The 23429-nt window shown below is 45.8% G+C and overlaps 1 protein-coding gene across 4 annotated transcripts; it reads right to left on the bottom strand.

The window, feature by feature from the left end:
* Positions 1 to 422: 422 nt before the first annotated feature.
* Positions 423 to 20330, bottom strand: LOC110070606 (uncharacterized). 4 transcript variants are annotated; one of them, XM_072987458.2, is made up of 4 exons: positions 19641 to 19850; positions 13104 to 13189; positions 12219 to 12639; positions 423 to 3898 (listed from the first exon to the last, which is right to left on the bottom strand). In XM_072987458.2, exon 4 carries the CDS (start codon positions 3562 to 3564, stop codon positions 1747 to 1749), a length of 1818 nt encoding a protein of 605 aa, XP_072843559.2. In that variant the 5' UTR covers positions 3565 to 3898; positions 12219 to 12639; positions 13104 to 13189; positions 19641 to 19850; the 3' UTR covers positions 423 to 1746. The 4 variants fall into 4 exon arrangements, with proteins under 4 accessions (XP_072843559.2, XP_078243218.1, XP_020633956.3 ...); XM_078387092.1 differs by lacking the exons at positions 12219 to 12639; positions 19641 to 19850 and adding an exon at positions 20163 to 20330; XM_020778297.3 differs by lacking the exon at positions 12219 to 12639 and having other exon boundaries at positions 19641 to 20149.
* Between the last annotated feature and the right edge of the window lie 3099 nt (positions 20331 to 23429).

Here is a 23429-nt window from a genome sequence, read left to right as displayed (position 1 = left end):
GCCCAAATACCAAATATGAGCCTGAGTGTGGAAAAGTTACATTTTTGAATGGGTCAGTGGCCATCTACCTGAGGCAGGTGGGGTGGGAGGTTCTGTAAAGGACAGTCAAAAAGGAGACATTTCCAACTTCTGAGTACAAAGCTGTCTCCAGGTCTTGTGCATAGGGTGTGAGGAATAGACAGCAAAAAGAAAAAAGAAGGGAAAAATCAGAGTTTTAAAAAGCTATGGGACAGAAAATGCTTTACCCTGGTTCTAAAAAAAGTGAGTAAGAGTGAGAGAGGAGATCAGAGTGGAGAGATAGAGTGTAGTATTTGGGAGATCTGAGGTGTGATTAGAGTGAAAAGTGAATAAGAACTGTAATAACAAATAGAAGGTTGAGATTGATGATAAAAGAAGTTACCTATGATTAATAATCAAACATCTGTAATCAATAAACAAGTTTTATTTAAAAGACAGTGAAGTTGGACCTTCATCTTCATCCTTTCATAATTAATGTTGATTTAGTGATCAATTGGTAACAGTGGGTGAAAAGGAGTAATAGTTTGCCTTTGTGTCCTCTATGTTTGGAGAATCAGGCAAGGGGCACGAGGGGCGAATGCCACAATCTTTTGATAGGATAAAAAAAGCTAAGATCACGGCCACTGGTCCGATCACCTCCTGACAAATAGAAGGGGAAGATATGGAGGCAGCAACAGATTTCACTTTCTTGGGCTCCAGGATCACTGCAGATGGGGACAGCAGCCACGAAATTAAAAGACGCCTGCTTCTTGGGAGGAAAATGATGACGAACCTCGACAACATCTTAAAAAGCAGAGACAAAGGTCCGGATATTTAAAGGTACAGTTTTTCCAGTAGCAATGTATGGAAGTGAAGGCTGACCACCGAAGAATGGATGCTTTTGAATTATAGTGCTGAAGGAGACTCTTGAGAGTCCCCTGGACTGCAAGGAGAACAAACCTATCCATTTTGGATAGGTTGGCTAAATAAAATAATATTCCCTCCTCTTCACTGTTCATAGTAAATCGATATACTTTGTCCAGAAAGTGAATAAGGATCTTGATATGAAGGTTTTATTGACATGGCAAGCATCCAAACTCCAGTATAATTCTTACTAAGTCTATCCCATCGTTCTTAAAGCATAAAACAGAGAAATATTCTCAACCTATGGTTAAGAAAAGTGCACTATATAATTTCTTTAAAAAGCATTTTCCAACATTAAAAAAAGCCACCACAAACTGATAGGTGACAGATTGTATTCTAATTAGCTTATAAATGCTCCAATACTCACACACTGGCAAGCTGTACTGTATAACGGCTTCAAGGGTTACTTTCATTCAAAATAATTAAATTTCAATCCAAATGTCATTCCCAATAAAATCCTCACCAAAAAAAGGCAGCACTCCAAGAAAATATTTAATTTTACCCATCATGATGAACACTTTAACTACTCCTGAAAGAGGAAGTCTCTCATGTTAATAAGGTACAGTGGGCTCTTTCCACATTCCGCGTAGGTGAAGTAGAATTGCCCTTGGGTTTGTTCATTCTTATAAAGGCCACCACTGTAGGAGCAGCTCCTTCCACGTTCCAAGTATTCATATCGTTTCTCCCCTGTGTGAATCTGATTCATTAGAACCGCATTGTACTTGAGGAGATAAGTTTCGCATTCCCTGGATTGTTCTGCTCCTCCTGTAAATTTTTAGATGTGAAAAAAAAAGATTTGAAGCTTTTCCCACATTCCATGCATTTCTATGGTTTTTCCCATGTGACTTCTTTGATGCAAGCAAGAGACTGCTGACACCTGAGACCCTTTCCATATTTCATGCATTTATATGCTTTCCATTCCATGTGACTTCTTTGATGAAAACTAAGGCTACTGCGTTGACTAAAGCTCTTTCCACATTCCACGCATTTGAATGGTTTCTCCCCAGTGTGAGTTCTTTGATGTGAACTCAGGGTACTACTTTGAATGAAGCTCTTTCCACATTCCATGCATTTATATGGTTTTTCCCCAGTGTGAATTCTTTCATGTTTACGAAGGCTACTGCTATGAGTGAAGCTCTTTCCACATTCCATGCATTTATATGGTTTCTCCCCAGTGTGAATTCTTCGATGTGAACTAAGTTGACCGCTCTGACTGAAGCACTTCCCACATTCCATGCATTTATATGGTTTCTCCCTAGTGTGAGTTCCTTGATGTGAACTAAAGTGACTGCTCTCACTGAAGCTCTGTCCACATTCCATGCATTTAAATGGTTTCTCCTCAGTGTGAGTTTTTTGATGGCAACTGAGGCTACTGCTGTGAGTGAAGCACTTGCCACATGCCATGCATTTATATTTTTTCTCCACTGTGTGAATTATTTGATGTCTACTCAGGGTACTGCTCTGATTGAAGCACTTCCCACATTCCATGCATTTATATGGTTTTTCCCCAGTGTGAATTCTTTCATGTTTACGAAGGCTACTGCTATGAGTGAAGCTCTTTCCACATTCCATGCATTTATATGGTTTCTCCCCAGTGTGAATTCTTCGATGTGAACTAAGTTGACCGCTCTGACTGAAGCACTTCCCACATTCCATGCATTTATATGGTTTCTCCCTAGTGTGAGTTCCTTGATGTGAACTAAAGTGGCTGCTCTCACTGAAGCTCTGTCCACATTCCATGCATTTAAATGGTTTCTCCTCAGTGTGAGTTTTTTGATGGCAACTGAGGCTACTGCTATGAGTGAAGCACTTGCCACATGCCATGCATTTATATTTTTTCTCCCCTGTGTGAATTCTTTGATGTCTACTCAGGGTACTGCTCTGACTGAAGCACTTCCCACATTCCATGCATTTATATGGTTTCTCCCCAGTGTGAGTTCTTTGATGGGAACTAAGTTGACTGATGTGACTGAAACTCTTTCCACAATCCATGCATGTATAAGGTTTCTCCCCAGTGTGAGTTCTGTGATGAGAACTGAGATTACAGCGCTGACTGAAGCTCTTTCCACATTCTATGCATTTATATGGGTTTTCCCCAGTGTGATTTCTTTCATGTTTAGTCAGGGTACTGCTATGAGTGAAGCTCTTCCCACATTCCATGCATTTATACGGTTTCTCCCCAGTGTGAGTTCTTTGATGGGAACTCAGGTGACTGCTCTGATTGAAGCTCTTTCCACATTCTATGCAAATAAATTGTTTTTCCCCAGTGTGAATTCTTTGATGTGAACGGAGGGCACTGCTCTCATTGAAGCTCTTTCCACATTCCATGCATTTATATGGTTTCTCTCCAGTGTGAATTCTTTCATGTTTACGAAGGCTACTGCTCTCAGTGAAGCTCTTTCCACATTCCATGCATTTATATGGTTTCTCCCCAGTGTGAATCCTTTCATGTTTACGAAGGCTACTGTGGTCACCGAAACTCTTTCCACATTCCATGCAATTATATGGTTTCTCTCCAGTGTGCGTTCTTTGATGGCAACTGAGCGTACTGCTCTTTCTGAGGCTCTTTCCACACTGTAGGCATTTGTATTGTTTCTCACCTCTCAGGGATTTGTCACGTGAAGTACTTTCACTGTGCATCATTATGCTCTTTCCTTTTTCTATGCATTGACTTTCTTTCTCCTCTGGGTTGACTGTGTCAAGTCTATTGACATCTGGGGAACCCTGGAATCTTTATCTGCCCAGGGAAACTTTTGTCTTTTCTTTTCCTTGTTGATTTTTTCACGTGATCAGAAGTGCATCAAATTCAATAGCACGAGAAGCTGGAGTTTTCTGTATCTCTCTTTTTTCCCTGGCTTCAATTCTTCCCTTTTTCTCCTTTTAAGTGTATAGAAATTTTTTGGTGCTCCACACTTAGGTTTTCTTTTCAATGAAAGAGTGACTGGCTCCATAGATTTCCCGTTGTCCTATTCATCACCTAATGGGGGAAAAAAAGACATGAAAGAGGAGTGCAACGTGAAAGAAATATCCTATTTGTTTTGACGACTTCAAATCCCCAGGGCCGGATGAAGTGTATCCAAAGATATTGAAGGAACTGGCAGAACAAATTGTAGAACCGCTGTCTAATATTCTCTTGTTATTATGGGAGATGGGTGATCAGCCAGACAGGTGGAGGGGAACTGACCCTGTCCCTAACTTCAAAAAGGGGAACCAGGGATTTACAAATTAGTCAGCCTAACATTCATCTCAGGGAAAATTCTTGAGCCGATTACAAAGCGGACACTCTGCAGGCAGCTTGAAAACAATGCAGTGAGAACCAAAAGCCAACACAGAAAGAAGGAAAGAACTCGGATTGTTTGGCTATGAGAAAAGGAGCCTGGGGGAAGAGACGTGATTCCCCCCCTTTGCCCCCCCCACATGGCGGAATGGTGCTACTTTGTATTGTCTTTGATTTGTTATTTGTTTTCTTTTGGGTTCTGTCTATTTTTTTACCTCACTGCATCCTAATTTCTACTAGACTTACCTAATTGGAGAACTCCTCTTCACCCTCTCATGGGACGGCTTCCAGCATGAAAGCTAGTCCGTGTCCATCTAAGGACAAAATGATCCAAAGCCAGCATTTCGACAAGCAACAGAAATGACTGTCAGAGGGACGGAATCTCAGGGGGTGAGTGAAAACCTTGGGCTGGGTGTTCTTCTAAGAAGATCACGGGAGGTTCTGAGTGGTTCCCCCACTTGACAGCGGTACTGTCGCTAACATCCAGAAAATTGCACACACTAAATGATCAATTCATGATGGACAGTCTAATCTCTTGGGACTTAACCAATTCGATTTCTGAACAGGAAGGACTTTTAGAGTCCTGTCAACATCCTGGATTAACCTCTCATTTGAATCTCTGTTTTAAATTTTGGATTAGGCTCCCACAACGCAATGCTGATACTACCGTAATTTACAAAAATTGATGAAGGCTCAGAAGATGTTCGGACCGAAGCCCTAACATTGTTACCATCTGTTCTAAGGACAAGATTTATAGGGCATTTTCTTTTAACAGCGTAATGAGACTTTAAATTTGATAGGATATCAAAAAATTTCCCTCTGGGATTTCTAGATACACTGCTTATCATGGAGAGGGAAGGCAAAAGATTCTGGTTTGGATGTATTTGAAACGTCCTGTGGACATGAAAGAATGTCCAAGATGACAAGGAAAAGGAAGTTGGATACTTCCTGTCCTCCCTGCCTCAGAACCACTGCTGCTGATAAATCCCATGCGTAAATGGCCCTTCAGGTCACACAAATCATGATTTCTTAGTGACATAGTTACCAACAGGAATTGATATTGACAGAGAGGTGGTGTGGTAGAGGGGGTGAAATTGACCAGCATTAGCATTTCATTGCCGAGAAAAACTGCTTGAACCACTTGCTCCTTCCACAGGGACTTCAGAAGATTTGCTCATTGCTTGTTACGGGAAGTGCTGGAGCATTCAAGAATGGATTGTAGTGGAGGGAGGAAGTTGTACTTAATGGATGGAATGGTTCAAGTTTTAATCTAAGTTTGATTATTTAACCTATCTAATACATCCATCTTATGAAATCCAACTTGGATATCCAAGTTTAAATCTCACTGAGTACTGTTTTTGCTTTGCTATCACTTGGAGTGGGTGGGGGAGATGTAAATTAACCTGGAAATTTAGATAATAATTATTGACCCATTATCCCTGGGTCATTATCCCTGAATTATTGACCCTGAATTATTGACCCATTATCCCTGGGTCATTATCCCTGAAGAGGAAGCGGAGGCAGGAGGGAGCTGTGCTTGGGGGCCATTTTAGTTGGTGTGATCTTTTCTGGTAGGCTGACCCTTTGACCGCATGGTCTGAGGGGGCGTGGCTTTGCCTTTAAATTAGTGCCAGCAGAAGCTGAGAATGAGAAATCCCCTCATTCTATTTTTTACTCTAATCTGCTAAATGGGATAGCCAAATAGCATTTCACACACCTGGTGGCAGGAATGTTTCAGGAGTAGGGTCATACTTCCACACTATTAGGTAGCAGAGCGGGTAGGTGGGACTCGTCAGCCATGTAAGGCAGCCCATCTAAGAGAAGGAAAACTCTGATTTCAAACCTCCACTGCCTTGTGGCTATATCCACTGATGGAAAAGGCTTCAGGAGATAACCTCGAGGCAAAATCCGGAGCCGGACTCCCGTAGACAGTTCGTGTTGTTCTGCCAACTCCTGCGACGTCGCTGGAACCAGTTGTATTGGCTCTTGCCTCTCCATTGGACTATTTCAGTGACATGGAGAGGGGGGATTTGCTGCTTGGGTAACAGCCTATCCTCCATATTATTCTACCCAGGCTTCGTGCTCTGGAGAGGACACTCCAGCTTTGCATACAGTGTCGAAATAACACAGGAACTAGCAGTTACTGGTTATACGTTTTGCTCGATTGGCATAGAGCATGATGCCAGGGGCTACTTCTGATGGTGGGAGAGCCGAAAAACAGATCAATAACCCTGCACCATGCAACAATCAGAAGAAAACATCTGCCCTAAAGCTGGGAACCTGGAATGTTCGGACAATGACCCCTGGCTTTTCTGACAACCTGCAGGAAATAGACGACGTGCGCAAGACAGCTGTTATCGACATTGAACTGAGTAGACTGCGGATGGACATTGTTGCCCTGCAAGAGACGAGATTGCCAGACATGGGATCTGTCAAGGAAAAAAACTTCTCATTCTTCTGGCAGGGAAAACCATTGAACGAGACCAGGGAATATGGTGTTGGCTTTGCGGTCAGAAATACTCTGCTGAGATCCATTGTTCCACCTACTGTGGGGAGTGAAAGAATCCTGTCTCTGCAGCTCCAGTCATCAGCGGGACTGGTCACCCTCATCAGTGCATATGCACCAACACTGTCATCCACAACAGAAGTCAAAGACAAATTCTATGATGATTTGGCAGCTGCTATCAAAAAAAGTCCCTGAGAGAGAGCCGCTGTTCATTCTCGGAGACTTTAACGCTAGAGTTGGTGCTGATCACAACTCTTGGCCCACCTGTCTAGGCCGTTTTGGCATTGGGAAGATGAATGAAAATGGCCAACGCTTGCTGGAGTTTTGCTGTTATTATGGTCTTTGTGTCACCAACACGTTCTTTAATACAAAGCCTCAACACAAAGTTTCCTGGAGACATCCAAGATCGAAGCATTGGCATCAGCTTGATTTGATCCTCACTAGACGTTCTAGCCTATCTAGTATTATGATCACACGCAGTTACCAGAGTGCTGATTGTGATACTGATCATTCCCTGGTGTGTAGCAGAATAAAACTGCAAACAAAGAGATTGTATCACACTAAAAAGGAAGGAAGGCCACATATAGATATCAACAAGATTCACAATCAAAGAAAAGTGGAGGAATTTGCCCAAGCGCTTCAGGAAACCCTTCCAGGCCCGGCTGATGCGAATGCACCTGAACGATGGGAACACTTCAAGAACGCTGTTTATAACACTGCCTTGTCCACATTTGGCAAGAAGACCAAAAAGATGGCTGACTGGTTCGAAGCCCATTCGGAGGAGCTGATTCCAGCCATCGAGGATAAGAGGAGAGCTCTAGCAGCATACAAAGCCTGTCCTAGTGAGTACAACTTGCAGGCTCTTCGAGCTGCTCGTAGCCAAGTCCAACAGACTGCCAGGAGATGTTCAAATGATTATTGGCTTCAGCTCTGCTCTCAGATACAGATAGCAGCGGACACAGGTAACATCAAGGGAATGTATGACGGTATCAAGCAGGCTTTAGGTCCAATACAGAAGAAATCTGCTCCCTTGAAGTCTACTACAGGCGTGATCATCCAGGACCGAGCACAGCAGATGGAACGCTGGGTGCAGCACTACTCTGAGCTATATTCTAAAGAGAATGTAGTAACAGAAGAGGCACTAAATAACATTGAGTGCCTGCCTCTCTTGGAAGAGCTGGACAGTGAACCAACTTTAGCAGAAATAAAAGCGGCCTTGGATTCCCTTGCCTCTGGCAAGGCACCTGGAAAGGACAACATCCCCGTTGAAGTTTTGAAGTGCTGTAAAGAGATCATCACCACTGAGCTGTATGAACTCTTTTGTCTTTGCTGGAGAGAAGGTGGAGTACCACAGGACATGAAGGATGCAAACATCGTCACATTGTATAAGAACAAAGGCGACAGGGGTGACTGCAATAACTACCGTGGTATCTCTCTTCTCAGCGTGGTAGGGAAGCTGCTTGCCCGTGTTGTGCTGAAGAGACTTCAGGTGCTTGCAGACAGAGTGTATCCAGAATCACAGTATGGTTTTCGAGCTAATAGATCCACCACCGACATGATATTTTCCCTCAGATAGTTGCAGGAGAAATGCAGGGAACAACAACAGCCACTCTTTGTGGCCTTCATAGATCTCACAAAGGCCTTTGACTTGGTTAGCAGGGATGGACTTTTTAAAATACTTCCCAAGATTGGATGTCCACCTCAACTCCTTAATATCATCAGGTCCTTTCATGAGGAAATGAAGGGCACTGTAGTATTTGATGGCTCAACATCAGATCCCTTTGACATCCGAAGCGGAGTAAAACAAGGCTGTGTCCTTGCGCCGACCCTGTTTGGGATCTTCTTTGCTGTCATGCTGAAGCAGGCCTTTGGAACTGCAACAGAAGCTGTCTATCTCCGGACTAGATCAGATGGAAAGCTCTTTAATCTCACTAGATTGAGAGCGAAGACCAAAGTCCAACTGAAATGCATGCGGGACTTCCTCTTTGCTGATGATGCAGCCATTGTTGTCCACTCTGCTGAAGACCTCCAACAACTCATAAATCGTTTTAGCAAGGCCTGCCAAGACTTTGGACTAACTATCAGCCTGAAGAAAACACAAGTCATGTGCCAGGGCGTGGACTCACCTCCCTCTATTACTATCTCCATGCAAGAACTAGAGGTTGTTCATGAATTTGTGTACCTTGGCTCAACAATCTCTGACACTCTCTCCCTAGATGTCGAGCTGGATAAACGCATTGGGAAAGCAGCTACCATGTTCTCTAGACTCACAAAGAGAGTATGGCTTAATAAGAAGTTGACGGCATACACCAAAATACAGGTCTATAGAGCCTGTGTCCTGAGCACACTCCTATACTGCAGCGAGTCCTGGACCCTTTGTGCATGGCAGGAGAGAAAGCTGAACACCTTCCATATGCGTTGTCTCCGACGCATTTTTGGTATCACCTGGCAGGACAAAGTTCCAAATAGAGTAGTCCTAGAACGAGCTGGAATTTTCAGCATGTATACAATATTGAAACAGCGCCGTCTACGTTGGCTTGGGCACGTCGTGAGAATGGCTGATGGTCGGATTCCAAAAGATCTCCTGTATGGAGAATTAGTGAAGGGAAGCCGCCCCCGAGGGAGACCACAGCTGCGTTACAAGGACATCTGCAAGCAGGATCTGAAGGCCTTAGGAATGGACCTCAACAGATGGGAAACCTTGACGTCTGAGCGTTCAGCCTGGAGGCAGGCGGTGCATCATGGCCTCTCCCAATTTGAAGAGACACTTGTACAGCAGACCGAGGCAAAGAGGCAGTCCCAAAACAAGCAAAACCAGGGAGCTGGACAGGGGACAGATTGGATTTGTCTCCAGTGTGGAAGGGATTGTCACTCTCGAATTGGCCTTCTCAGCCACACAAGACACTGTTCCAAGACCTCCATACAGAGCACGATACCATAGTCTCTCGAGACTGAAGGATGCCTACACACAATCCCTGGATAAGATGCTGATGTTAGGAAAGTGTGAAGGCAGGAGGAGAAGGGGACGACAGAGGACAAGATGGTTGGACAGTGTCATCGAAGCTACCAACATGAATTTGACCCAACTCCAGGAGACAGTGGAAGACAGGAGGGCCTGGCGTGCTCTGGTCCATGGGGTCACGAAGAGTCAGACACGACTAAATGACCAAACAACAACAACAATTGACTCATTAAAACTATAATTAGAACTTCAAATTTTATAATTGATCAACCTTACTTAAAATTATTTCAGCAACTAGAATTGATTAACTGTGAAACTATATCATGGCAATTTAATAAACTGTATACATCAATTAACTTTTAAAATCAGATTTATATAATTTATTCTCACATTGCACTTTAACTACACCAGCATTTTGTCAGGATTTGTTCCTTTAAGTGAACAAGGAGTTAAATTTAATATTCTAGTGGAAATGCAAAGTCATGCCTGTAATGTCAAGTCAATGTATGACTGATAGCATACAGGAAGCTTAAGTAATGCTTGCCAACCATGTTCAGTTGCCGTGTCTGCAGTGATATGATGCTCTCACTATTTAAAAAAGAGTCAGAACAGTACTTTGCCACAGAGTTGTGAGTCTGGTAGTCATTACTTTACTTGAATGTGAAGTATTATGTTGCTCTGAGATGTCTATGTCAATGTATATGTTGCCATGTATATATGTCTGACCAAGTCTAATATAAGTCTTATCAGTACTCTCTCTGTGTTATTTCTCATACGTCTGCATCTTTACTCTGCTTCTGAAGGGGAGGATTTGAAGCTACCAAAGAAGAGGCTCTGTGTAACTTGTTACCTTTGGTTCCAAGGTCTGTTTTTCCCTAACAGAGTGCTGTGAGATGCTTCATTATCCATATCGGACTCCTAGCTTTTGGAGAGGCAATATGCCATATCAAGCCTCTGGAGTTGGCCCTACGCCAACACATTTGTCATCAGAGACTGTAGTCCTGTGTTGTAGTGTAGGGAATGAATAACATTCAGGCAGTAACGGGCATTGAAAAGTACGGTGCTGGCCCAAGGGCAAGTAGAAAGGGGGTCAGATATCTGAAGCCTGTCCCTTCTTCTAGCTTGGATGCCAGTAGCCAAATATGAGGCAACATGCTCAGGAAACCCTTGTGACTGTGTGAGTGGGTTCCAGACTAAGACCCTGTAACAAGGACTTATAAAGAAAAGGGAGAATGACAATCGCCTTCTGGGAACGGATATGTGCACTAGAAAGGCCATGGAAAAAGCTGAAGTAAGCAGGAGAAAGGGAGGCAACAAGAGATGGATGTGCAACATTGAAGGGCCCAGAGAACAGCATATCTACAAGTGGATTATCTGGATATGTAGATAAAGATCCATTTCGGGTTTTCCTGGGGGAAAAGTAGAAGCTGGAAAATGACTCGTTCACGAAGAGGACTATTTGAACCCAAAACAAATCTTTATTTACATGTCCAGATAAAGGCAACTATCATTCTCCCTTTTCCTCATAAGTCCTTGTTACAGGGCCTTAGTCTGGAACACACACTCACATGGTCATAAGGGTTGCCTGAGCAAGTTACAACATATCTGGCCACTGGCATTCAAGCTAGAAGAAAAGACAGGATTCACATATCTTACATCCTTTCTTCTAGACCTACTTGCTTTTGGGCCAGCATGGATTAGGGATGGGGCTGGTTTACCGTGTTCCCCGCAATCCAGCACTCTCTTTTCCAGAGCTGGTGGACTTCATCTCGGCAACAACACTGAGGTCCCCCAGAGTCTTGGTTCTGGGTGATTTCAATGTCAATCAGCTTCAGGCTCTCCTGGAGGAAACCAATGCCCTTGGTACGTTCCAGTCAGGGTTTAGGGACTGAACCGGCATTGATCGACTTCCAAGATGGCCGACTGGGGCAAGACATCCTTGTTGGTCCTCCTCAATCATTCAGTGGCTGTTGATATCACTTGATACCTTGCCCTCAAGGAGACACTCATTAGACCCATTAGGAAGAAACCGAGCTAATGACATAGAAATCCCTAAATGGTTTAGGACTTCACTGTCTGGCAGAGTGCCTTCTCTCTCCCCCCCACCCGCAGTTCTGCCAGAATCACTTGTTCCAGCCAGGCCAGGCGGCTGAGGGACCTAATGCTGAGGGAGGTCCAGAAGGAACGAACAAGGAACAGAGCCTTCTCAGCAGTGGCCCCTCGTCTTTGGAACAACTAGCCCGTGGAGATCCGCCTGGCTTCCTCTTTTGGTGTTTTCAGGAATAAACTTAAAACCTGGCTATTTGGGCAGGCTTTCCCTCCGGCCATATCTTAGTTTCTTATACAGTACTTTGCCATGATGGATCTATAATATATGGTTTTGGTTTTATTGTTTTTAAATTTGTAAACCGCCCAGAGTAGACCTTTGGTCTAGACGGGCGAGACAGAAATCTAATAAATAAATAAATAAATAAATTGACCACAGTATCCTCCTGGGGAGACTCTTGGGGTTAGGGATGGGGGGGCAGGCCTTGGCCAGGCTTCGGTCCTACCTTGAGAACGATCCTCAGAGAGTTCAGCTTGGGCAGATGCTGTCCGCTCCGTGGACTCTCAATTATGGAGTCCCACAGGGGTTAATTATCTCTGCAATGCTATCTATATGAAGCCGCTGGGAGAGGTCATCAGAGCTTTTTGTCAGCAATATGCGGATGACACGAAATTCTATCTCTCCTTCCATCCTTCTGCAGTGGATCCTGTCCCGTTGGTGAGGCATTGAAGAGAAACTGAGATCATCACCTGGCACATCTGCTTTTATGGTATTACTGCCTTGAGCAGGGGGCTGAGCTAGATGGCCTTGTGTTGTTTGATTCTTCATGACCCCATGAACCAGAGCACACCAGGCCCTCCTGTCTTCCACTGCCTCCCGGACTTGGGTCAAATTCATGTTGGTCGCTTCAATGACACTGTCAATTTCTATGAATGAAGGTTGGGGAGAACCATCTCAGCAATACTACAACCAAGAAGGATCTTGGAATCGTTGTAGATCACAAGCTGAATAGGAGCCAGCCATGTGATGTTGCTACAAAAAGGACAAACACTATTTCAGGAAGCACTGAGACTCAATGGCCTCAGAGGTCTCTTCAAACTTCATGATTCTGGATTTTTGTTGGTTTATCAATGTTTTTATGAAGGCTAAAAGGCTCTCTTCCACCTTTCCCTCTCCAAAAGAACCCCCCACACAGGAGCAGCTTGGAAGGAGATATCCCACACCATTCGGCATCTCACCCAGAGCAGTTAATGCAGGGTTGAGCTGAGCAAGATTGGGAACTAAAATAATAATAACACTCTGCACATGTTGAGAGAGGCAGCATGGTTGATAATCAAAAGGGGACTCCTGCAACCTGGGCTCAAAGTCCCACCTGGCCTGGGAAACTCACCAGTCGTGTGTGTGCTTCTGGGGCTTTTCTTTGGCAAATGGAAGGTTTCCTCCCCCCCTCAGGTTGGCTGGAAGTCACTTCAGAGGCTATGAAACGAAGCAGACAGAACAGAAGCAAAGTGAAGGGAAATAGACGGAGGTTTCACACCCACGTAGCCCTCTGTGAGGGACGGAGAAGAACAGGTCAGGTCAAGCCCATTTCAGTGGCCTCTCGATCCCTCAAGAGCAGCTACGGGAGACCTGGAGGGTGGCGGCCCCCTCCCCAAAAGGCTCCCTGGGGCTGCTGGTGATGGGGCTCAAATGCTTTGACATCCTTATCCCAGCTGCAGAAAGAAATGGCATTCTGCTGACGGGAGAGTAGGTGGCTGGAGAGCTCTGGGGTTTTGGATCTGTGGCTGCAGAGCCAGAAGTTGGGAGTTCAATTCCCCCCCTTGGGCCACCTCCCACGAGAAGAGCCAGGATGGCCTTGGGCCAGGTCCACCGTCCCCTGAGAAGGGAAAGGGAAAGGGCTTCTGAGGACTCCCTCCCTGGCAAAGTTTGGAGGGATCTGGCATTTGATCTCCTCTCATTCATTCCTGGGAAGAAATGGGAGAGATTGGCTCAGTCTCCCCTCCCCCTCTCTGGGAGAAGTGAAGAAGCCAAAGGATCCCTCTGCAGAGATCCCAGGAGGAAGGAAGAGCAAAGGCTTTCCCTCTGGATGGCTGCCTTTCTCCTTCTTCCATCTGGTGGGGCCGAGAAAGGAGCAGTGGATGAAGGAACAGCTGGGAGGGACGGGTCTTTTGTAGATGGGGTGGCTCTGAATGGCACCTCCAGGAGAAAGGCCCCAACCAGAAAAGCCTCTTCCTTGCAGCCAGGAGAAATGGAAGGTCAGACATCTGAGGGGAAGAAGGGAATCCTGTCACTCTCAACCCCCCCTTCTCCCCCAAAGCCCCATTTCTGGGAGCCATTCTCTTCTCCACTTTGCAGCCCCCTCCCTCCCTCCCTGTATCCCCAGGACAGAGGGCCTTACAGTAACCTTTCCAAGCCTGGGAAAAAGAGGGGGGGTCAGGCTGGGTGGGGGTTATATGGAGGTTGGAGCAATAGGGGGAGGAGTGAAAGAGCACCGGGAGGAGGCTCCCTCCTTTCCCCCTCTGCCCCCCCAAAAAGGGTGCCTGCAGGATCAGGGGAAAGAAGGGGGTCTCCTCGCAGGAAAGCCAAGGAGGACCCACTGACACACACAGACTAAGGGCCTGGGTGTCTTACTCGGGCAGGGGGAGGGCGGGATGAAGACCCCTCCCAGACTTCCCATCTGTCCCCCCCTCCAAATTTACCCCCAGGACAGTGATGGCGAACGTACGGCACACATGCAACATCTAGCATGCAGAGACCTTTCCCCGGGCACATGAGCGGAATGCTACCCCCACAAAGCAGAATCTTAAATTGCACAATTATAAGCCACCCATCCATGCTACCTTCCTTGGTTGCGGCACTAAATAATTTAGTTATTTTAGAAATCAGAGATAAGGCTGCTTTAATATTTTTCTGCTGTAGAACAGGCCGGGGCAGTCAATCTGGTCTGTGAATTCCTACTTCCACCAGACATGACTGCAAGCAGGAGGGAAAGCTCCAATTAAGGTGGGAAGGAAGGTGCAAGAGGCGGACGGATTCATCAAGCTTGTTTAAAAGTAATGAGAGGAAACAGGGACATACTGAACTGATACAAATCATTGCTGAAAATCCAAGGAGGAAGGGTGTGAGGTTGTGTCTGTGAGAAAGTGACACTTTTGTAAAACTATGAAAAAAGGAATCTTCCAAATTTTGTGTGTATGTGTGTGTGTGTGTATGAGAGAGAGACACAGACTTGACTCCTAAAACCTGAATTAAAAAGGCATCAAAAGCTAATCACAATGGGTGGATTACATTGCATTCAAAAGTATCCAGTAAAGGATTTTGGTAAGATTGTATTAGGGTACACATTTCATATTTTTTCCTGGTCAGCCTTACAAATTGCTTTCTTTTTGACGGAGTGGGAGGTGGAAGTAATTTTAAAGCATTTTTCACATAGTTCTATTTTTAATCCAAAATATAGCCCTGCAATGTCTTTTTGTGGTAAGTAGGGAAATTAATAAAAGACACCTAAACATGTTTGTCTTAAAACAACCTTTGATGAAAAGATTTTTCTGCCCTCTACACAATTTGAAATATTTAAATATCTAATATTTTATTATGTGATTATTTAATTGTCATTATATTATATTTTTTGTTTGGCTGTTTTATGAACCACTCAAATTAGCCTGGCTAGATAAGTAGCATACAAAAGAAAGAAGGAAGGAAGGAAGGAAGGAAGGAAGGAAAGAAGGAAGGAAAGAAGGGAAGGGAAGGGAAGGAAAAAGGAAAGGAAAAGGAAAGGAAAAGGAAAGGAAAAAGGAAAGGAAAGGAAAAGGAAAGGAAAAAGGAAAGAAGGAGTTTTAACTTGGCAGGAATAGGTCAAGGTTTGAAAAATTATAGTACTATAGAAATAGATCAGAAATATATCATTAGAGCTTCATCATATGTTATGGGATGGAGCTCTGCAATCCTGTGACATAACACTTCTAAAATGCAATGCTATCCATGTTTATACAAGCGTAAATCCCTTGTAGTCAATGGTGTTTATAAGACGACAGGTTTGATAAATGATTATTCATTAATCTTTGTGGTTTTTTAAAGGACAAAGTAACAGTATGAGTATTTAATCCATTCATTAGTTAAGTACAGTGGTGCCTCGCTTAACGAGCGCACCGTATAACGAAGAATCCGTATAGCGATCCCTTTTTGGGGATCGCTATACGGAGCTGCCCCAATCGCCGCACTCACTTTGCGACGATTGGGGCGTCCGGTGGCCATTTTGGAGCCGCCAATCAGCTGATCGGCGGCTCCAAAATGGCCGCCGGACCAGCGAAAACATCGCTGGAGGGGTAAGTTTTGGCGCCTATTGGAACGCATTAAACTAAGTTTAATGCGTCCCAATAGGCTTTTCCTGCCCCGTACAGCGATGTTTTCGCATAGCGAAGGTTAATCCGGAACGGATTAACCTCGCTATGCGGGGCACCACTCTATAACCTTCAGAATGCCTGCTTTATTTGAATATAGTTATGTCATTTATCAGGTTCGTTAGGTGATCTTCGTTAAGGTACTGGTATGATCCCGATCATCTGAAGCTGCAGCAAAGGGTCCCCAAACCTGGGAGCATTGAGAAACGCTGCCATGATAGATGTGACCAGTCACGGGACACTCTGGAAAACAAACTGGTGAAGTGAAAAAAAAAAATTTCTTTATGTATTAGATTTCTATCCCGTCCATATGGACCGAAGGTCTACTCTGGGCAGTTTTCTTTTCTTAGCAAAGTAGCTTTTCTAAGAAAAGCAGACAACAGAGATGGGGGTTCAGCTTTAAAAAAACACTACTCTCTGAGCTCCTCCCATCTGGTCCTCTTTATTGTGAACATTTGTTGGTGCCATTGGCTTTTGTCGTTTTGATTTCTCATTCCTGTTTCTGTGACATTTTAGTGTCTATAGTTTGTATGTCCTGGTTTGTAATTGTCTATAAGCTGCCCAGAATAGTGCCTTGGGACTAATGGGGTGGTATATAAATTAAATATAAATAAGTCTAAATAAAACCATGAAAAAAAGGAACCTTCCAAAGTTCATCTCCACTGCATTTAGCTCTGCAATTTTTGCTGAGAACAGCAAGTACAGTATTCCAAGATTCTGTTTAGACTCTAAATTGAACTGGGCAGAACTGGAATATTTAGCAGAGTCTCACTAACAGCAAACACAGAGTAAAAGACAACTGACACACCTGGGACTAGATGTCTGAAGTGTGTAGCAATAACATTTATCTCTTTCTCATCCGCAAAGGAGGCAAGAGTATCATAGTTTATTCCCCAAATCTGAATCCCAGTCTCTCTTCTCCTGGCCCTGCATTGACTGCAACACCACACAAAAAGTCTTACAAACAAAAGACTGGTTTTCTTTATTGAGTCAATCCATCTGATGTGCAGTCTTTCTCTTTCCTTTAGAAATAGGGTGCACTGAATTCAGTGTAGCTGGAGAAATCCATAAAGAACCAGAGAGACAAAATGTGTAAATGACACGAGTTGTTTTTTTTCTAAACTAACTTCAATATTCAGGTTTAATTGCAGTGTTGGCAATTCAAAATAAATAATTTGATTTTGTGTTGCCTTTTGGGCACTCGGGCTCAAAAAGGTTCACCATCACTGCCCTAGGAGGAAGAGGAGAATCCAGAGAAAAACAAAATAGGTGCCCCCCGCAAGGCTTTGCACGTTGCAGACAGAGCTGGAGTGGGCCCCCAATCCGGACTGCACCATCTCTGTGGGTTTGGGCTGGGGGAGGATCTTTTTCATTTTGTTTCTTAAATGTATCTCTGCAACCCCTTAGCCCCCCCACCTCCTGTCCCGGTCTTGCACCTCCAAATTGCTCACCTCCCTGCAGCTCCTCTGGCACGAAATTCACAAGGAAGCCAACCCCCCTCCCCATTCCAAAGTGGGCTTCCCTGGGGCATCCAAGAGGTGGGGGACAGGAGGAGGCCAGAGCGCAGCTTCCCACCTACGGTTCCGTCTCGACACCCCCCCCCCAGCAGCTCCTTATCTTCCCCCTTTGAAAGCTCTCGGTTTCTCCTGTTTTCCAGAATGGAAAGTGGGGCAGAGGGGGGAGGAAGAAGGGGCAGAGCCTCAAGGAGAGGGGGGAGCCACCTGGGGGTTGCGAGAGCCCCCTTATTCCTCCCCCAAATAGGGTCTACCAAGCATTTCACGCTTCCCCAGAAAAAAAAAGCAGGGAGTGCCTTGGGGGGGAGATGGCTTCCAGTGATCCCCCTTCCTGGTGGCCCTCCTGGTGCAGAGCCCCCCCCCCGAGCAGGGCCAGGGCCCTCTCCATGGAAAGAAAGTGAGCCCGGGATCGATCCATGGGGGCAGAGGAGGGGACGTGGCTTCCGAGGGGAAGGCAAGAAAGGAGGAGGCAGAAGGTCTTGCTCTCTGCAAGTTGAAACATTGCAACAAGCCTTCCTACTTCCCAGCCGCCCAGAGGGGTAGAGTCTACCAGATGGGCGGGATATTAAATAAATAAATAAATAAATAAATAAAATAAATACTTGCAATTCAAGTAGACATTGTCTAGAGGTGTGGGGTAAAAATCCAATAAATAAATAAACTAAATAAATAAAACTCACAAACACACAGAGAGAAAAATAATGCAGACCCTCCCCGTGGAAAGCTAGCCAGGCTCCCCAGCGCACGTGCACCGTCTTGGCAGAGGTGAAGACTGGGATTTTTTTGCCGGACCATGTTTTACCCAGAATAGTCAGAGAAGTGGGGAGGAAAAAAAGGGACGGCCTCAGCTGGTGCTTTCTGCCCCCCCCCCCCCCCGTTTCAGGCACCGCCACAGAGGCAGAAGAAGGTTAAACACCAACTTTTTCCATTTGAAAAGGAGCTCGACTGGATGGTCTCTGATGACTCCTGGACCACCCGGTGGGCCTGATTCACGTGTGGCTTTGCAGTAACCATGTGGGGAAAGTATCTCTGGCCTCCTCTGGTTCTGGCATGGCACCTTGGAGACCTTTTCACAGAGAAGGCCAAGAATCTGTATTCCCCGATCATAAAACCCGAGAAAACAAGGCTTTTCCGGCTATTCCAGCAGAAAGCCCCCCCCTTCAACACACACATGCACAGGGAGGGAGTGTTTAAATCCCTCCCTCCACCCACTCACACCAACCCCCCTCTTGTAGTGGATCTCCAGCCTGGAATCTGGTCGGGAAGGGGATCTGGTCGGCCCTTCCCTCTTCCAGATCCAGAGCCACTGAACCAAATGCTTCTTAAGGGGGAGGGGGATCCAGAAGAGGCTCAGGATGGCAGACCAGGCACCTCGTTGCCGGCAGCTGCCCCCCCTGTCCTCCCAAACCCTATTTCTCAGCCCCCCCCCGTGTCCACCATTTGGAAACCCATCTCTCCCTCCCTGCTGCAAGCCTGGAAGCTTAAAGCAACCAACCTGGGCAAAAAGGGGGGGTGAAGCTGGGGGGTGTGCGTAGACGAAGGAGAAAATGGGGGGAAGCGACACTCCCTCCTTTCCCCTCTGCCACCCCCCCCAAAAGGGGTCCTGCAGGCTCTGGGGAAAGAAGGGGGGTCTCCTTGCACAAAAGCCGAGGAGGACCCATTGATACACAGACAGGCAAAGGGCCCGGGTGTCTTGCGGGGGGGGGGGGGGAGGACGGATCGATACCCCTCCCAGACGTCTCATCTGTTCCCCCCTCCAAATTCTCCCCCCACCCCGAGGAGGAGGAAGAGGAGGAGGGACAGGACAAAAAGAGAGAGAGAGAGACACCTCCCCCTCGGCCCCCCTTGTAAGGCCCTCCCCCGTTGCGGACCATCCGGATTGAATGGCCTCTGGGGATCGATGGGGGAGGGGGGGGAAGAAAGGCTCTTTTCCTGGGTATCTCATTGCAACCCCTTCTACGCACCCTTTAGCCTCCCACCCAGTTCTGCTCCCCCCCCGCCCCGATCGCTCACCTCCTTGCCAGTCCTCCGGAGGGAAACTCGCGAGGAAGCCCCTCTCGTCCCCTGCAAAGCGGCCTTTTTCCCTGGGGGGGGGGATCCTAGAGGTGTGGGGGGGGCAGGAGGAGGAGGCCGGACTCCCAGCTTCCCACCTCCGGTTCCCCCTCGACCTCCACCCTTTGGAGCGGATCCTCTTCTCCCCCCCCTTTGAGAGTTCTCGGTGGGAGGAGGAGGAGGAGGCAGGAGCGGAAGGGGCGGAGCCTTAAGGTTGGGGACCACGGGAACAACGTGAGACGGATTCCTAGAGAGGAACTCTTTTAGATTAGAGACATTCTGGTTGGCTTGAACAGAGAGAGAAGATTCCTAGAGAGTGACGGCCCGAGACAAGAAAGAGATCAACGAGACACGGATTCCTAGAGGGAAAGCATGCCAGACAAGAGAGACGGATTCCTAGAGGCGACTGGAAAGGCCCTCCCCGCGGAAAGTTAGCCAGCCCCCCACGCGCAGAGAAGAGGGAAGAAAAAAAAAAGGCAGTACCTGGGCTGTTTCTTTCTGCCCACCCGGTTTAGGCACCACCAAAGAGGCACGTGGTGGTGCTGTGGGCTAAACCGCAGAAGCCTGTGCTGCAGGGTCAGAAGATCCGGCAGTCGTAAGATCGAATCCACGCAACGGAGTGAGCGCCCGTCGCTTGTCCCAGCTTCCGCCAACCTAGCGGTTCAAAAGCATGCAAATGCAAGTAGATAAATAGGGACCACCTCGGTGGGAAGGTAACAGCGTTCCGTGTCTAAGTCGCACTGGCCATGTGACCACGGAAGATTGTCTTCGGACAAACGCTAGCTCTATGGCTTGGAAACGGGGATGAGCACCGCCCCCTAGAGTCGAACACGACTGGACAAAAATTGTCAAGGGGAACCTTTACCTAAAGAGGCAGAAGAAGGGAACCCCCCCAACCTCCTTCCATTTGAAAAGGAACTTGGCTGGATGATCTCTTACTTCACTTCATCAGGGCTCTTGCATAAACAGGCCCTTGAAAAGTAGCTTTTGAAAGTAACCAGGTGTTAATTTTTACATCTGATGTCATTCATTGCCCCCAGAAGTAACTTGATAACTCCTAGTTATGTTAGTTGTTAACCTAAAGTAAAGAATTACAGATAATGGCTTGCTTCTTTTTCCTAGATGAGAGCAAAGGTGCCGTGTACAGTTGGGCGTTCATGTTTACACGGAAACGTTCACTCCCGAGGAACTCAGCCAGAAAGGGCGGAGAAGGGCAGGGAAGGAGCTACCTTCAAGAGGGGTTTCTACTGATAAGACATTTGGGCCGGACGAGGCGGGCGCAGAGGAAGAAAAGAACATGTGGATGGCGCAGCACCTTTGCTCTAAGCACACCCTGGTCCAAATGAAGCTCACCCGGCTGCAGAAAGCAGGAGAGCCTTGCAAGAGAGAAGCAGAAGTCAAGGCCACCTGAAAGTCAACCCCTTGGGGGTGCCTTTCAGGCCAAAGCCTCTAAATGAAGGGAAGGAAGGAATTATGATGCACAGCAGATCAGCTTCCCCTTTCTGTTCCAGAACTGTGCAGCTTCATTATTATTATTTATTTATTTATGATGATGATGATGATGATGATGATGATGATGATGATGATGATGATGATGATGATGATGATGATGAGCGGAGTCTCATGACAGTTACACACGCACTGGTAACATCTCATATTGATTATTGCAATGCGCTCTACGTGGGGCTGCCTTTGAAGACGGTCCGGCAACTGCAACTGGTCCAGAATCGAGCTGCGCGGCTGGTGGGTGGTGGAGCTGCTAGAGATCACATCAAGCCGATTCTGTTTAATTTACATTGGTTAACAGTTGCTGCCCGGGCACAAGTCAAAGTGCTTGTTTTGACATATAAAACCCTAAATGGCTTGGGCCCTGGATACCTGAAGGACCGCCTCCTTCCATATGAACCTACCCAGCAGTTAAGATCTAGCCAGGGGGCCCTTTTGAAAGAGCCATCCCTTAAGGAGATAAGAGGGATGGCTTGTAGACAAAGGGCCTTTTCGGCAGCTGCCCCTAGACTATGGAATGCCCTCCTGACTGAGATTCGTCTGGCGCCGACGCTGATGACATTTCGGCGCCAGGTCAAAACCTTCCTGTTCCAAATGGCTTTTAACTGAAATAACATCAAATGTGGGTCTGAGGCAATTTTTAGAATATATATTTTAATTGCCTTTTAATTATTTTGCCCTTTTATTTTGGCCTTTTATTGTATTTTAAATGCTGTAAGCCACCCAGAGACCTTCGGGTAGTGTGGGCGGCATATAAGTTAAATAAATAAATAAATAAATAAATAAATAAATAAATAAATAAATAAATAAAAATAAATAAATAAATAAATAAATAAATAAATAAAAATAAAAATAAAAATAAAAATAAATAATAATAATAATAATAATAATAATAATAATAATAATAATAATAATAATAATAATAATAATTATTATTATTATTATTATTATTATTATTATTATTATTATTATTATTATTATTATTATTATTATTATTATTATTATAAGGCAGGACAACCAATCTGTTCTGTGAAACAGAATACCCAATCTATAGACCTAATCTAGCCTGTGGGTCGCTCAGGAGAACTCCCAGCCCTGCCCCAAAGCCCATGGAGTGGAACACGTTTCACTGCATTGATCACATTTCGAAATCATGAGTTGTACCTAGAAGAATCCCACAATTACCTCTGATTGGTAATCAGAGGACAACAGCAATTTCCAGGGCAGGGTGGCATTCGCTGTGTCACTTGGTCTCATCCAAACCAGGAACGGACCCGTGTGGGACCTTCCCTTCTGAAGCCCCCATTTGAATGGATGCATGAAAAGACAGGCAGTCTCCTCGGACAGTCCAGGATGGACAGGTAGGACGTAGGAAGTACTGTACCTTTTTGGATCTGATCCTGCCTTATTCACACACGCCCACTTAGAAGAGGGAGTGCGGTGGGACTGATCAGATCCCAGGGGCCTTCTGCACTACATGCCCTCCGCCACTCCAGTGGGAAGCTATCACAGAGCATGGTGAATACCACACCATATAAACTGGCTTTTGATCTGCCGGTGCCCTGGCAGGATTTGAGCATTTAAGTGGGAAGGGTGGAGGGAGGGAGGGAGGTTGGGTTGGTTTGGGTTGGTTTGGGTTGGTGGGTGGGTTGGTGGGTTGGTTGGTTGGTGTGTTGGCTGGTTGGTTGGTTGGTGTGTTGGTTGGTTGGTGTGTTGGTTGGTTGGTGTGTTGGTTGGTTGGTGTGTTGGTTGGTTGGTGTGTTGGTTGGTGTGTTGGTTGGTGTGTTGGTGTGTTGGTTGGTGTGTTGGTTGGTGTGTTGGTGGGTGGGTTGGTGGGTTGGTTGGTTGGTTGGTTGGTTGGTTGGAAATATTTTACCCACCTTTCTCAGGACCCAAGCAGCTTACAACAATAAAAGATAATATTTAAAGTTGAAAACAACGGTGGTTAACATGATTAAAAGACAATATTTAAAACTGTGAAAAATAAATGAGGCACCTTTCATCATTAACAGGAAATATTATGGCAAAGATCAATAAGTATACAAAAGTTTTAAACACTTTGCTCTGAGAAATGGAAAACCTAAAAATCAAAAACACTAGTAGTACTAACAATCCAGTCAAAGCGGTAATTCAGAATGATCAGTATAAAAACTACACACAAGCTGCTGGTCATTGATGGGAAAGCTTGGCTGGAGAGAAAAGTCTTGGCCTGCGAAGATGGAAGGACAGCCGAGGAGGCCAGCT

Source organism: Pogona vitticeps, chromosome 2 (assembly GCF_051106095.1).
Source record: "Pogona vitticeps strain Pit_001003342236 chromosome 2, PviZW2.1, whole genome shotgun sequence".
Lineage (NCBI taxonomy): Eukaryota > Metazoa > Chordata > Lepidosauria > Squamata > Agamidae > Pogona > Pogona vitticeps.
Note: the sequence above shows the minus strand (reverse complement) of the source record. Positions and strands in the feature narration are given on the sequence as shown.